Here is a 16,057-nt window from a genome sequence, read left to right on the forward strand (position 1 = left end):
AACAGTAGGACCTAAACACAACAGTAGGACCTAAACACAACAGTAAGACCTAAACACAGCAGTAGGACCTAAACACAACAGTAAGACCTAAACACAGCAGTAGGACCTAAACACAACAGTAGGACCTAAACACAACAGTAAGACCTAAACACAACAGTAAGACCTAAACACAGCAGTAAGACCTAAACACAACAGTAAGACCTAAACACAACAGTAAGACCTAAACACAACAGTAAGACCTAAACACAACAGTAAGACCTAAACACAACAGTAAGACCTAAACACAACAGTAGGACCTAAACACAACAGTAAGACCTAAACACAACAGTAAGAAACTAAACACAACAGTAGGACCTAAACACAACAGTAGGACCTAAACACAACAGTAAGACCTAAACACAGCAGTAAGACCTAAACACAACAGTAGGACCTAAACACAACAGTAGGACCTAAACACAACAGTAAGACCTAAACACAGCAGTAAGACCTAAACACAACAGTAGGACCTAAACACAACAGTAAGACCTAAACACAACAGTAGGACCTAAACACAACAGTAGGACCTAAACACAACAGTAAGACCTAAACACAGCAGTAGGACCTAAACACAACAGTAGGACCTAAACACAACAGTAAGACCTAAACACAACAGTAAGACCTAAACACAGCAGTAAGACCTAAACACAACAGTAGGACCTAAACACAACAGTAGGACCTAAACACAACAGTAAGACCTAAACACAACAGTAAGACCTAAACACAACAGTAGGACCTAAACACAACAGTAAGACCTAAACACAACAGTAAGAAACTAAACACAACAGTAGGACCTAAACACAACAGTAGGACCTAAACACAACAGTAAGACCTAAACACAACAGTAAGACCTAAACACAGCAGTAAGACCTAAACACAGCAGTAGGACCTAAACACAACAGTAGGACCTAAACACAACAGTAAGACCTAAACACAACAGTAGGACCTAAACACAACAGTAAGACCTAAACACAACAGTAAGACCTAAACACAACAGTAGGACCTAAACACAACAGTAAGACCTAAACACAGCAGTAGGACCTAAACACAACAGTAAGACCTAAACACAACAGTAAGACCTAAACACAACAGTAAGACCTAAACACAGCAGTAAGACCTAAACACAACAGTAGGACCTAAACACAACAGTAGGACCTAAACACAACAGTAAGACCTAAACACAACAGTAAGACCTAAACACAACAGTAGGACCTAAACACAACAGTAAGACCTAAACACAACAGTAAGACCTAAACACAACAGTAAGAAACTAAACACAACAGTAGGACCTAAACACAACAGTAGGACCTAAACACAACAGTAGGACCTAAACACAACAGTAAGACCTAAACACAACAGTAAGACCTAAACACAGCAGTAAGACCTAAACACAACAGTAAGACCTAAACACAACAGTAAGACCTAAACACAGCAGTAGGACCTAAACACAACAGTAAGACCTAAACACAACAGTAAGACCTAAACACAACAGTAAGACCTAAACACAACAGTAGGACCTAAACACAACAGTAATCACTGCAGGGGGTCCTGATGGTAACAGCTCGTTACCAGCTGAGAGACAGGACGACACTACTGTGGTTAGGAGCCGTACAACAGGCACTCTGAACTACATCCACCTTTACCCCCCCCCACCCACACACACACACACACATTAAATGGGTCAGAACAAGCTGAGATCTATTACAGATGGCTTGAGCAATGTTCATGAAGTGAGCTGGACCATCAGACAGCGTTTTCACTGCCTCATCAATGACGTATGATCAATGGGTCAGTTCATGTGTGTTTGTAGTTCAACACAACACGTTTCCTCTCAAATTAAATGCTACAACATGTTTTATGTCTGTGCGGCTGCAGGAGAAAGAAAAGTATTACAGTCATCTGGGTGACCGGTCACATGCTCTTACACATTCAGTGTTGTATCACAAAAACAGCAGACTGTAACTCAACATGCAACGACTCTGGAGACATCAGATGAATATATACAGACAATCACAAGTGCAGGTTTTCAATGCAAATCACCACTCAGTGAGGTTTAAAGAAACAAATCCAAACCTCACTGGTTCTGTGGATTCACTGTAACGCCAACACAACCACAGCTGAGGGAATATCAGGTTTAGAAATTTAGGACAAATTGAATCTCAATTACAAAGTAAAACATTAAATACTGAATCAAGAGTGTTGATTGGCAGATTGTAATGCCAATAAAACAGCACAGCACTTTTTAAAATGTCCATTTTTAACATGATGTTAATGGATGCATTTAGCAAATGGCAACCCAATGCTGAAGTGCAGTTCCTCAAATGGCCACTTGAGGCTCGCTCCAAAAGAGAGTCAATCCTCACAGACTCTATTTATAGACTGTAACTAAAGAACGGTTTGGTCTCGATAGCTAATTTCCATTAAGGCTTAACACGTGTGCATAATTAAGGGAGGAGCTCCTTTGAGTGACAGGTGGGGGCCATGACAGCTGGTGAGCTGCCTGCAGGTTTCAGTGACCGGGCTTCATTCAGCCCATCCCAGCTCCACCCACGAACCTCATGTTTGTCCGAGTACTGCTGAGTCGGGCAGGGCCAAGATGGTCCTGGCCGGAGAAAACCCAGAACAGAGTTTTAAAACTTAGTCAGACTGTTCTAGCCGTTGTATTTTTTGCCTTTACCGACTTAGTCGTTATATCAACATATATTAACATGGTGTAAAGAATTTGTGAAATCACCAATAGTTCTCCCTACAATATCGTCGCAGAATCAATATTGAGGTATTTAGTCAAAAATACTGTTATATATGAAATGATATGAGGAGCAAAGTCCTGACCTGAACCTCCCTGTGGCAGTATGAGACTTTTTTTTTTGAATAGAGCAACAGCAAATACAACATTTTGGGGTCATTCATGGACACAAAAAGTAAAAGAAGCACCTTAAAGTCCAATTTAGCTGCCAAAATATCAACATGCGAATAAACTATCTTCACATCTAAAAGACCATATATTGAATATATATAAAAACTATACCACATGATGAGAATGAAACCAGCCTGTGTAGCTCGTAGGTGCAGCATAAAGATGTGTGACGATGTGTGACGATGTGTAACGATGTGTGTGTGTGTGTGTGTGTGTGTGTGTGTGTGTGTGTGTGTGTGTGTGTGTGTGTGTGTGTGTGTGTGCGTGCGTGCGTGTGTGTGTGTGTTGAGCATCAGTGGTTTGTTCCAGTTTAAACAGATGGAGAGTGAGAGTGGCTCGCTGTTGGCTCGACCGCCGGAGCTCGGTCCAGCCAACGGGACCGCGAGTCTCCTCTCCATCTGTCTTACGCATTTTCTGCCCTGTGAAGGAGCAACAATCATATTCATGACTGTGTTTGGATGTTTGGAAGCTCTGACGGAAAGAACTCGTTTTTTGTGACAACCTGCTTGGCGCTCCGACACACTAGAAGTACATGTGTGTGCATCCTAACAGCCGGGCGGCCGGGTGGCAGTACGACGGAGGCATCGTCCCAAGCAGAAGCCCACGGTTCACCACCGACCCCTTCACGTCTCCAACCGATTTTACACACTCGGTGAAACACCTGCTGAGAAACCAACTGGTTATTGGAGACTCTATTTTGCGGAACGTGAAGTTAGCGAAACCAGCGGCCAAAGTCAGATGTCTTCCAGGGGCCATAGTCAGACATAGTCAGATGTCTTCCAGGGGCCATAGTCAGACATAGTCAGATGTCTTCCAGGGGCCATAGTCAGACATAGTCAGATGTCTTCCCGGGGCCATAGTCAGATGTCTTCCCGGGGCCAGAGTCAGATGTCTTCCTGGGACCAGAGTCAGATGTCTTCCCGGGGCCATAGTCAGATGTCTTCCCGGGGCCAGAGTCAGATGTCTTCCCGGGGCCATAGTCAGATGTCTTCCCGGGGCCAGAGTCAGATGTCTTCCCGGGGCCAGAGTCAGATGTCTTCCCGGGGACAGAGCGGGCGACATTGAATCAAACCTGAAACTGCTGACTAAGGCTAATCATAAATCCAGTCAGATTGTTATTAACGTCGGCAGTAACGACACCCGGTTACACCAATCAGAGGTCACTAAAGTTCATCTTGAATCGGTGTCCAACTTTTGAAAAACAACGTGGGACTCCGTAGTTTTCTCTGGACTCCTTCCTAACCGGACCAGTGATGATATGTTCAGCCGTACGTCTTCACTTCACCGCTGGTTGTCGAGGTGATGTCCCGCTAACAATGTGGGCTTCATTAACAACTGGAATACTTTCTGGGGGAAACCTGGTCTGATCCGGAGAGACGGCATCCATCCTACTTTGGATGGTGCAGCTCTTCTTTCTAGAAACATGGCCATGTCTCTTAACAGCCCTAAAACCTGACATCCAGGGTTGAGGCCAGGACGCAGAGCTGCAGTCTTACAGCTCCTCTGCAGCTTCTTTAGAGCTGTCACTCACCCAAAACCTTCAACATCCTGTAGAGGTTGTGTCTGTACCCAGACCACCTACATTTAAACAACTCAAGAAAAGATCTATCAATACAAATGTAATAAAAATGGATCTTACCAAATTAATGGATCAAAAAAATGTGACAATTAAAAGCGGACTATTAAATATGAGATCTCTCTGGTCTAAATCTCTGTTAGTAAATGACTTGATAACTGATCATCAGATTGATTTACTCTGTCTCACAGAGACCTGGCTGCAACAGGAAGAATATGTTAGGATTAATGAAGCCACTCCTCCCGGTCATATTAATTATCATATTCCTAGAGATTCAGGAGGAGGAGGAGGAGGAAGAGGAGGAGGAGGAGGAGGAGGAGGAGGAAGAGGAGGAGGAGGAGGAGGAGTGGCAGCAATCTTCCACTCAAGTTTATCAATTAATCCAAAGCCTAAACTTAGTTATAAATCATTTGAGAGTCTGACTCTTAGTCTCTCACCCAAACTGGAAAGCAGAGAAACTGATTGTATTGTTGTTGTTTATCTCCCACCTGGTCCTTATTCAGAGTTTCTAACTGAATTCTGACTTTTGATCAGATTTAGTGCTGAGTTCAGATAAAGTGATGATAGTGGGAGACTTTAACATTCATGTTGACGTGGACAACGACAGCCTCAGTTCTACTTTCAGCTCATTATTAGATTCTGTAGGCTTTTATCAGGATGTAAATAAACCCCGTCACCGTGGTAACCACACCCTCCATCTGGTTCTGTCATATGGGATGGAAACTGAAAATGTAATAGTATTTCCTCCAAACCCTGTTTTGTCGGACCACTTCTTATTAACATCTGAAGTTCCAATAATGGACTACACAGCATGTGGGAATAAATACCACTACAGTAGATGTCTGTCAGATGATGTCGTGGCCAAGTTTAAGGAAGCAGTTACATGTTTATCCTCTTCGATGCCGTGTGTTAAAGCAGTGGAAGACATCTATGTTGATCTTAGTCCCACACTAGTGGATCATCTGGTAGAAAACACTGCAGTATCTCTGCTACAACTCTAGATGATGTCGCCCCTCTGAAGAAGAGAGTCATGAACCAGAGGAAGTTGTCTCCATGGTCCAACTCAGAACTACGCTCTGCTAGGCAGCGACTAGAAAGATGGAAAGGAAATGGAGTTCCACTAATTTAGAAGAATTTCACCTGCCTGGAAGGATAGTCTAATATTATATAAGAAAGCTCTTCATAAGGCCAGAACTTTATATTATTCATCATTAATAGAGGACAACAAGAACAAGTCCAGGTTTCTTTTCAGCACTGTAGCCAGACTGACAAAGAGTCCCAGTTCTGTTGAGCCCTCTATTCCTTCAGCTCTCAGCAGTAATGACTTCATTAACTTCTTTACTAATAAAATTCTTACTATCAGGGAGAGAATCGGGCCGACCCTTCCTGACACCATCACTGATGTGTTGCTAAGCAACAGCAGCCCTGAAAGCAACTGTAGGACCAGATGTAAACTTGGAACATTTCTCTCCTGTTGAGCTCTCTGAGTTAACTAGAATTATTTCTTCATCTGGATCCTCTAGCTGTCTGTTAGATCTCATCCTAACTAAACTTTTTAAGGAAGTCTTCCCTTTAATTAATACTTCCATATTAGATCAGATCAACCTATCTATTGTAACCAGCTATGTACCGCAGGCTTTTAAAGTGGCTGTAATTAAACCTTTATTTAAAAAGCCGACTCTTGATCAGCTGTTTTAGGAAACTACAGACCAATTTATAACCTGACGTTTATTTCTAAAATCCTTGAAAAAGTTGTTTCAAATCAACTTTTTGATTATTTACAAAGGAATGATCTGTTTGAAGATTTTCAGTCTTTAGAGTTCATCATAGCACAGAAACAGCTCTGGTGAAAGTTACTAACGACCTTTTATTAGCCTCAGATAATGGACTCGTCTCTGTACTTGTTCTTCTGGACCTCAGTGCTGCTTTTGATACGATTGATCATACGATCTTATTACAGAGATTAGAAGACGTTACGAGGATTAAAGGAACTGCATTAGACTGGTTCAAATCCTACTTATCAGATAGATTCCAGTTTATCCATGTCAACAATGAATCTTCCAGACAAACAAGAGTTAGTTATGGAGTTCCACAAGGCTCAGTGTTAGGCCCAATACTTTTTACTTTGTACATGCTTCCATTAGGAGATGTCATCAGGAAGCACTGCATCAACTTCCATTGTTATGCAGATGACACTCAGTTATATCTTTCTATAAAACCAGATGAAACTAATCCGTTAGTAAAACGTGAAGCCTGTCTAAAAGACATAAAGGCCTGGATGACCAAAAACTTCCTGCTTCTAAATATCAGACAAAATGGAAGTTCTTGTACTTGGTCCTAAACACCTCAGAAACACTTTCTGTAATCACTTAGTTACTCTAGATGACATTGTCTTGGCCTCCAGCAAAACTGTGAGGAACCTTGGAGTCATCTTTGATGAGGATTTGTCCTTTAGACACCACATAAAGCAAATCTCCAGAACTGCCTTAACAAGAGAGATCATATTTCTCCAGTTTTAGCTTCTCTTCACTGGCTTCCTGTGAAATCAAGAATATAATTTAAAATTCTCTTGATGACTTACAAAGCTCTACATGACCAGGCTCCATCATATCTTAGAGATCTTATAGAACCATATAATCCTAGCAGAGCACTTCTCTCTCAGTACGCTGATCTACTTGTGGTTCCTAGAGTTTCCAGAAGTAGAATGGGAGGCGGAGCTTCAGTTTTCAGGCTCCTCTCCTGTGGAACCAGCTCCCAGTTTGTGTTCGAGAGGCAGAAACCCTCTCTAGCTTTAAGATTAGACTCAAAACGTTCCTTCTTGATAAAGCCTATAGTTAGGGCTGGCTCAGGTAGACCTGAACCAACCCTTAGTTATGCTGTTATAGGCCGAGGCTGCTGGGGGACCTCGTTACATGATGAGCTTCTTTTCTTTCCTCCTACTCTTTAACTGACTCATACCTCACCATCTTCTTCTCTCCCATAGTTTCTACTTATTATCTGTTGTCTCCATTCAGTTCCTTCGCTCGTGTAGTTTCTGTTCTTTCTTTTCCAGATGTCCCGTCATGGAGCTGCATGTCTCTGCTCTGCGCTTGTCGTCTCCACCAACAGTTCTTCTCTTCTATCTCTATGCTGTCCTTTTCTCTCTCTGCTCTCCTCTCACCCCAACCGGTCGAGGCAGATGGCCGCCCACCTCTGATCCTGGTTCTGTTAACAGATGCTCCGCCCACCTCTGATCCTGGTTCTGTTAACAGAAGCTCCGCCCACCTCTGATCCTGGTTCTGTTAACAGATGCTCCGCCCACCTCTGATCCTGGTTCTGTTAACAGAAGCTCCGCCCACCTCTGATCCTGGTTCTGTTAACAGAAGCTCCGCCCACCTCTGATCCTGGTTCTGTTAACAGATGCTCCGCCCACCTCTGATCCTGGTTCTGTTAACAGATGCTCCGCCCACCTCTGATCCTGGTTCTGTCTGAGGTTTCTTCCTGTTAAAGGGAGTTTTTCTTCCCTCTGTTGGAGGTTTTTCTCCCTTAAAGAGGAGTTTTTTCCCTCCTAGCTTATGTGGGAAATGTTGAATTGTTGGTTTCTCTGTATAATATTGTAACGTCTTGCTGTAAGGACTTTAATGTGTTAAGTGCCATGAAATAACCTGTGTTGTGATTTGGCACTATATAAATAAAAATGAATTGAAATTGAATAACAGAACCTTGCTGAAGAAGATCTTCATCTGAAGGCCGGTACTGGTGGAAGCAGCACAACGCACCGCAGGAAGTCACAAAACCACCAGCAGGAGAAAGCTGTTGAGACCGTAAACACTGCTGACGTGGTTGTTTGGAAGTTTAGTTTATTATTTTATGTTATTGTCACGCCACTCTGCCGCGCGCTAACTGCTCCTTGCATCTCCTGAATGCAGCAGATTGGCCATCACCCAAAGCTGAGAGCACACAGGATGTTGTTAGCAGCGGGACAGAAAGTAAGTCAGCGGGTGAGTGAGTGTGAGAGTGTGTGTGTGTGTGTGTGTGTGTGTGTGTGTGTGTGAGAGTGTGTGTGTGAGTGTGAGAGTGTGTGTGTGTGTGTGTGTGTGTGTGAGAGTGTGTGTGTGAGTGTGAGAGTGTGTGTGTGTGTGTGTGTGTGTGTGTGTGTGTGTGTGTGTGAGAGGCGTTGTTACCTACCTCAAAGTTATACTCCTTGTCTATTCTGGTCCGAGAGATGCCCCTGAGCACAATCCCCTCTATATGCACTGCTGCAATAACACAGAGCAGTAAAACAGTGTTATTAGGACTCAGAGCACCGACATCAGCAACACTCAGCGAGGCTACTGAAAGCCTACTCAAATATTTAGGCCTGTGCTGTTACCGGGGTCTTTATACCAATCAGTAATTTCAGGAGAACATGTAGACAAATGGTATAAGAGCTTTACTGTTGCTGTACCACAACACAAAAAAAAACATACACAAAACAACACAAGACCAAATGAACACAACCCCGTTCCCAAAATCGTTGGGACGCTGTATAAAATGTAAATAAAAACAGAATGCCATAATCAAATCACCTAAACCCATATTTAATTGTATTGTTTCATGAAAAATATAAGCTCATTTTTAATCTAATGCCGACAACATCAAATTTAAAATAAGCACATATTTTTCAAAAAACACTATGTTGTCTTTTTGCAATTAAATATGGGTTTACATGATTTTCAGTTTTTATCCAAAAAAAGTTAAACAGTGTTGTACAAGCAATGGACAAAAATATGATTATTAAAAAAGAATAGCTATAACTGGAATGGGTGCAGGAACAGATGTCCTGGAAGAAACCTGTTATTTTGGCAGCTTTATTCTGAGACCACTTTAGCAGAGTGAAGCCAGTCAGCTGCCCAGTTCCCTGTGAGACATGAAGCAGATTAGCGGCAGTGTTACAGTATGAGCAGTGCGTCCAGTCACCTTCTCGTTGTGACGCCCAGCGGCCGGAGCGCCGGCTCTGGCAGGGAGGATGGGAGGCCGTACACTCCCCCAGTCCGAGGCCCGTGGAGGGAAGGTAGTCAACCTTTGGACTCACCAGCTCCTGGAGAGCAGAAATCACAACGAGTGAGCTGCTGGATCAAACTGGGTCATTGAAACGTTGCCTGTAAATTACAGTATGATGTAATATGTTTAACAGCTTTCATAGTTAGCACATTGCCAAAATGCATCATCCCTTACTGACTATCATTTAACTTAAAAAAAAACAACCAAAAACCTCTTAGTATAAATTTGTAAGCTAAAGCACAATGAAAAGTTGGACCGCCCACATCAAGAGTGGTTTGTTTTGGTTTTCCCAGGGTGCATTGCAGGAGGTGGGACTATTGGGAAACTATCCCAGTGTGTTCTGGGATGTTTTTCAGCTTTCCACAAACTGTAACACGGTCACACTGACTAACAATAAACAGTGCAAAGTAAACATATTAATCTGTGATGAATTATCCAACAGGAAGTAAAAAAACGCTTAAAAGGTTGAGAGGCCAGACAAAAAACCAAAAAACAAATGTGAAAAACAAATATACAAGCATAACACAAGTACCACAGGAAGCAGCTGAGATACATCAGCCGTGTAAACACAGGGCAGCTAAAGTGTTACTTCATTACTCCACACCCTGAAAGGGTTTTTCATTTTCATACTCTCAGAGGAGGAAGACTCAGGCAACACAAAGGCTTCACACAACTTCGTACAATGTTAATTAGAAATGGGTGAAGTTGTCCTTTAAGTCGGAATTAACCCAAAAAAAGGTCAAAGTAGTTGGTCTGGTACCGAAGCTGACATTTTTTTCCTGAACATCGTCTATGGCCTCCCAGAAAGTTACACGACTTTCTCTGACATATTTATGTTAAATCACAGCGCTTCACTCCCAGCAACATCTCAGGTGATCCATTCAAAGTGCTTCATGTGCCACACGTGTGGATCAGCGGCAGGACGTCACCGCAGGTTGAGGTTCATCCACCGCGACTGACCCGCAGAGGTGGGGGGGGGGGGTGTTGTTCACGCGTGTCGGTGAGGAGCTGACACTTGAGTGGCTTCATAACAGCTTTGCATTCCTAGCATGACTTCAGATACGGTGCTTTTTCCATTTGTACTCATTTGACAAAACAATCCACACACACACCGCTCACCAGCAGTTTTCTCTCTGAGGTCGGAGGACCCATAATGCAATCTGCCCTCAATAACCCTGTTGTTGCTTCACCCCCGAGTCAGTAAACACTGCGATGGCTTCTTCCGTGCGTTATAAAACCCAATCCGAGAGGAAGAACCAGGTCCGATCCGTTACGTCGGCTGTCCGAGCTCCAGACTAGAGGGAATATAAAAACCTGCTGACTCATGGATCTCCATGAGCAGTGGTAGAAGAATGACTGGGACTTTTTTTTTAAATTTTCTACAAAGACACCCACCAATTGTTGGATACTTAAATAGATTAATGCAGTTTCTTCTAACAGCTACTAAATGTCAGATCCAAGACAGAGGAGAAGAGTTTGATGAACAGGTGTTTCAAAGTCCTGCAGGTTGTTCCAGGGCTTTCCTGTCCCACATTATTAGCTCCGCCCACCAGGCGCCCCTTCTTGGGCCATATTTGGATTTTCTGGCTTGCGAGCACTAAACCCAGACGGTGCGGCCTGTTACACAAACCAAGTCCACCGAGTTATCTGGATTATTCTTGTAAATGGTTGAACCCTCTCACATCGTGCTGTTAGGAGGTTTGCTCAGTGAATTAATTGCACATTTCTCCCTAAACCTGCTCACCAGAAAAAAAGGTAGCTGGCCTCTTCATTTCCCTCTAAAAGGATGCTACATCCATGTTTGTGTGCAATCAATGATTTTCCTGCTGCTTTACATGGAAGCCAAATGTGGAGCTCTAATAGACGACTGCGGGCTGGCAACAGGTAAAACACAACACCACCAGCAGGTGTGACGTTTCAGCAGCACATGCAATGAATCCTGAACACGCGACTTATTTAAAACAACAACTGATTTACCAACAAGCAGGCAGGTGAACAACAACGTCCTTCTCATGCGTCCATTTCATTAAGTCAGATGTTTGTTTGTTATCACAGGCTGCAGTCATAGACCAGAAATTAGATGATGCAACAACAGCAGAAACAGCAGTCAAAAAGTTGAGTCTAGGAACTTAAATCCTGATTAGCATTGCTGATAAACAGTTAACATTAATACAAAAAACTAAAAACCACGTCAGCTTATTTATCCAATGAATAAAACACGTAGCACACAGGAGTCACTAACTAGCAGCGTTGGGTAGTAAGTTACATGTAATAGAGTATTACATTACAAAATAAACGTAATTGTAATTAGTAACCGCAAACAATAACATTAAATGATAGTTACTGTTTAAAATATTGGTGATTAAAAAGGGGTTACGACTTTTTGTAGAAAAGCTTATGTGTATAATAAAATATTGATTCTGCTTTCGGCCCTGCGTGGAAGTCTGTCATGATGTCAGCAGCATGAACTCCAACTTTTGATCAGATCTGTTGTTTACATTCATATTATCGTGCATTTCTCTAACAAAGCACACTGAGGCGGTCAGCCATGAATATACTTCAATCTGAATTCAAGTTATATTGAAGTTTGAATCAGTTTGACAGTCGAGGTTTTCACTGTTCACATTTGATCTTTCAGCTGCAGTTTAAAACATTTGTTAGAAAAGGTCATCAAAAACTAAGTTATCAAAACCGTTACATCACGTATTTAACAGGGCAACTACCAATGTGTGACTGAGTAATCAGCCGCTGTCCTGTTGGGTTGCAGTGAAAACCTGCAGACACCAGAGTCAGTGAGCCGGTCTGTGCTGTGGAGATCCAGCACAGACCGGTCCGGACCGCATCTGGATCCAGCTTTAATAGGCTGGTCCACTGAGATCCACAAAGCTGGTTAGTGACTTTGTACAAAGCATTTTGAAGGTGATTGTGGCCAAAGGAATAGGTGTGGACCGGCTGGTAGAAACCACCTGTCCGCCCTCAGCTGCAGGTGGACCGGCTGGTTGAAACCACCTGTCCGCCCTCAGCTGCAGGTGGACCGGCTGGTTGAAACCACCTGTCCGCCCTCAGCTGCAGGTGGACCGGCTGGTTGAAACCACCTGTCCGCCCTCAGCTGCAGGTGGACCGGCTGGTAGAAACCACCTGTCCGCCCTCAGCTGCAGGTGGACCGGCTGGTAGAAACCACCTGTCCGCCCTCAGCTGCAGGTGGACCGGCTGGTAGAAACCACCTGTCCGCCCTCAGCTGCAGGTGGACCGGCTGGTAGAAACCACCTGTCCGCCCTCAGCTGCAGGTGGACCGGCTGGTAGAAACCACCTGTCCGCCCTCAGCTGCAGGTGGACCGGCTGGTAGAAACCACCTGTCCGCCCTCAGCTGCAGGTGGACCGGCTGGTAGAAACCACCTGTCCGCCCTCAGCTGCAGGTGGACCGGCTGGTAGAAACCACCTGTCCGCCCTCAGCTGCAGGTGGACCGGCTGGTAGAAACCACCTGTCCGCCCTCAGCTGCAGGTGGACCGGCTGGTAGAAACCACCTGTCCGCCCTCAGCTGCAGGTGGACCGGCTGGTAGAAACCACCTGTCCGCCCTCAGCTGCAGGTGGACCGGCTGGTAGAAACCACCTGTCCGCCCTCAGCTGCAGGTGGACCGGCTGGTAGAAACCACCTGTCCGCCCTCAGCTGCAGGTGAACCGGCTGGTAGAAACCACCTGTCCGCCTTCAGCTGCAGGTGAACCGGCTGGTAGAAACCACCTGTCCGCCCTCAGCTGCAGGTGGACCGGCTGGTAGAAACCACCTGTCCGCCCTCAGCTGCAGGTGGACCGGCTGGTAGAAACCACCTGTCCGCCCTCAGCTGCAGGTGGACCGGCTGGTTGAAACCACCTGTCCGCCCTCAGCTGCAGGTGGACCGGCTGGTTGAAACCACCTGTCCGCCCTCAGCTGCAGGTGGACCGGCTGGTTGAAACCACCTGTCCGCCCTCAGCTGCAGGTGGACCGGCTGGTAGAAACCACCTGTCCGCCCTCAGCTGCAGGTGAACCGGCTGGTAGAAACCACCTGTCCGCCCTCAGCTGCAGGTGGACCGGCTGGTTGAAACCACCTGTCCGCCCTCAGCTGCAGGTGAACCGGCTGGTAGAAACCACCTGTCCGCCCTCAGCTGCAGGTGAACCGGCTGGTAGAAACCACCTGTCCGCCCTCAGCTGCAGGTGAACCGGCTGGTAGAAACCACCTGTCCGCCCTCAGCTGCAGGTGGACCGGCTGGTTGAAACCACCTGTCCGCCCTCAGCTGCAGGTGGACCGGCTGGTTGTGTGTTCGCTCTGTTAGCTTCATGTGTTCGCTCTGTTAGCATTAGCTGTGCTGCAATGCTGAGAAAAGGACGTTTCCTGCCAGAACCGAACACACTTGGCCAAGTTTGGACTTCAGCATGAGCTTCGTGTCACCATCCGATTATCTACGCGTGTATATCAGACGTGTTTCTAACTTCCGGCCGTCGGACCCTCCCACCCGAAGGACACGTTCCCAGCTAGCTTAGCATTTGAAGTGTGGCTCCGTCGCCGCTCACCGTCGCCTGCTCGGGGTCTCTCCCCCGGCTGCGACGCCTCTCCTCCTCCATGGCGAGCTCGATTTTGTCGAGCTGTCCTCGGACAACCCCCCGCTGGTGGAAATGGAAAGCCGGGTGCAGAGAGGCCATGGTGAACAGCAGCGCCAACTGCTCCAGGGGTCCTGCGGCGGTGTCGTCGGTGGAGAAGCCGCACGTCTGCTCCGAGCGCCCGAACGCACTCCCGTCCGGACACGGCGGGTGGAGGTGATGGGGGTGGGGGTGATGGGGGTGGAGGTGGGGGTCCCTGAACGGAGGAAGCGGGTAGTCGTATTTTTTGAAGAACAAGGCCGGCTCTACATGGCTCAGTATCCGGAAGAGTATCCCGGCACATTCCCTGCTGTCAGATCCGAGGAGGGAGAGGCAGACCAGCAGCTTGGACCGGACCACCGGGTCAACCGCGTCCGTTAAAACGCCCAAATCGCCGGGGCTATTTGCCCGAAACTCGAAGTCCCGTAAAACATTGTAATCTTTTCTGGCGAGATCCTCCAAGTAAGACCCCAGAAACCGGAGCTCCAGGGGTTGGCACATATGGAGCAGCCCGCACATGAACTCGATCCGCCTGGCGGGGTTCAGGTGGAGGCCGAACCACTCGAACACGGTCTCCTTGTCCAGCGGTGATGGAGCCACACGAGGTCCGGGCGACTCCTCCGGCCGGTCGGACACCGAGGAGGGAGAAGCCGCCCGGGGAAGATGTCGGTGCTCCGGCCGATCCAGTGGTCCGTCCGCGGCCGTTTCGTCGCCTCCTTCCTCGCCCGTTTTCATCGGTAGCTTCATTTTCAGCATTATCGGCGCTACGAGAGAGGCTTCACCGAGGAAACGGTCCAGGGCACATTATCGACCACTGACGCCGGTTCGTACCGCCGAACCGAACCGAGGCGACGCGTCGGTCCTTCGTGTTTTCACGGTGAGACCATCTGACGGTCCCGGAGACTGGTTTTTCGTAACTTGCCGTCTTCTTCTACTCCTTATTTCCGGCAGAGTGGCTCCGTCCGGTCAGCGCACTGCTGCCACCTGGCGGCTGTTGGTGGATTTGAAAACTCAAAGTATAAAAGCGCAATAAACAAACAGTAATGATACCGCATTAACTCCCCTCTCTTTTTATATTTATTTTTAAACGACAACACATTTATTGGAACTTTACATGTAGGTGAGAACAACATGGACAGCAGGTTACATATATAGTAAAAAAAATAAAAAAATATGTGTAGTCTGTGTAACACACTAGATTTCCTGTGTTAAGTTTAGGACTGTCTTTAGGTCGCTCTGGGAGTGAATGAAACACGGCAAATGTTTGCAGTTTAAAACAAGGAACTGAACTGCAATTTATTAGAGTTATTAACACGCAGAAAATCAAGGGAACAGCATAAAAGAAAAATAACAAATTCAAATAATAACCCCAATACTGGTATTTCTCAGTCAGTCAGTTTCAGTCTCTTGTCTTCCAGTCTACGACCCGGTAGTTTATGTCTGGAGGCTCTCAGACTAACTCTGATCTCAATCTTTTGCTCCTCGGTGCTCCTGCAGGAGAATCCAAGAAGCCCAAAGATGATCAGGGGTCACAGGGTCACTCAGCTCCAGCGCTCTGTGGAGGTTTCTGGGGATCGCTGTCTCCATCACAGATCCATACAAACAAAAACAATCTGCATGCAGCAGAATTTAATACGATGTCAGTACTATAATTTATAAACTCTGTTGTTGGTGTAACAGTAAATGACCAGTAATATAGTATTACACACACATATATATATATATATATATATAATATTCACTATGGTCAATATTAACATACCAACATATTTCACACACACATGTCCTCATGTCTCAGTGACATCTATCACTTATACCTAACAGACATTATTTAAACGTCCACCGTTACTAAGCAACACACTCAACAGCTGTTCTCAATCTGACCGTTTACTT

The 16,057-nt window shown here is 45.7% G+C and overlaps 1 protein-coding gene across 2 annotated transcripts in view; it reads right to left on the minus strand.

The window, feature by feature from the left end:
- Window positions 1-15,202, minus strand: part of zcchc2 (zinc finger, CCHC domain containing 2) — a 28,850-nt gene extending 13,648 nt beyond the window's left edge. For both annotated transcript variants that reach the window (XM_069151251.1, XM_069151249.1), the window contains exons 1-3: window positions 14,099-15,202; window positions 9,468-9,588; window positions 8,697-8,767 (exon numbers count right to left, since the gene is read on the minus strand). In XM_069151251.1, coding sequence (XP_069007352.1) covers window positions 8,697-8,767; window positions 9,468-9,588; window positions 14,099-14,920 — 1,014 coding nt within the window. In that variant the 5' untranslated portion in view covers window positions 14,921-15,202. The remainder of the gene's footprint in view (window positions 1-8,696; window positions 8,768-9,467; window positions 9,589-14,098) is intronic.
- Between the last annotated feature and the right edge of the window lie 855 nt (window positions 15,203-16,057).

The sequence above is a fragment of the Embiotoca jacksoni genome, unplaced genomic scaffold (genome assembly GCF_022577435.1).
Source record: "Embiotoca jacksoni isolate LCO1_2020_lvr unplaced genomic scaffold, fEmbJac1.0.p SCAF_17, whole genome shotgun sequence".
Taxonomy (NCBI): Eukaryota; Metazoa; Chordata; class Actinopteri; family Embiotocidae; genus Embiotoca; species Embiotoca jacksoni.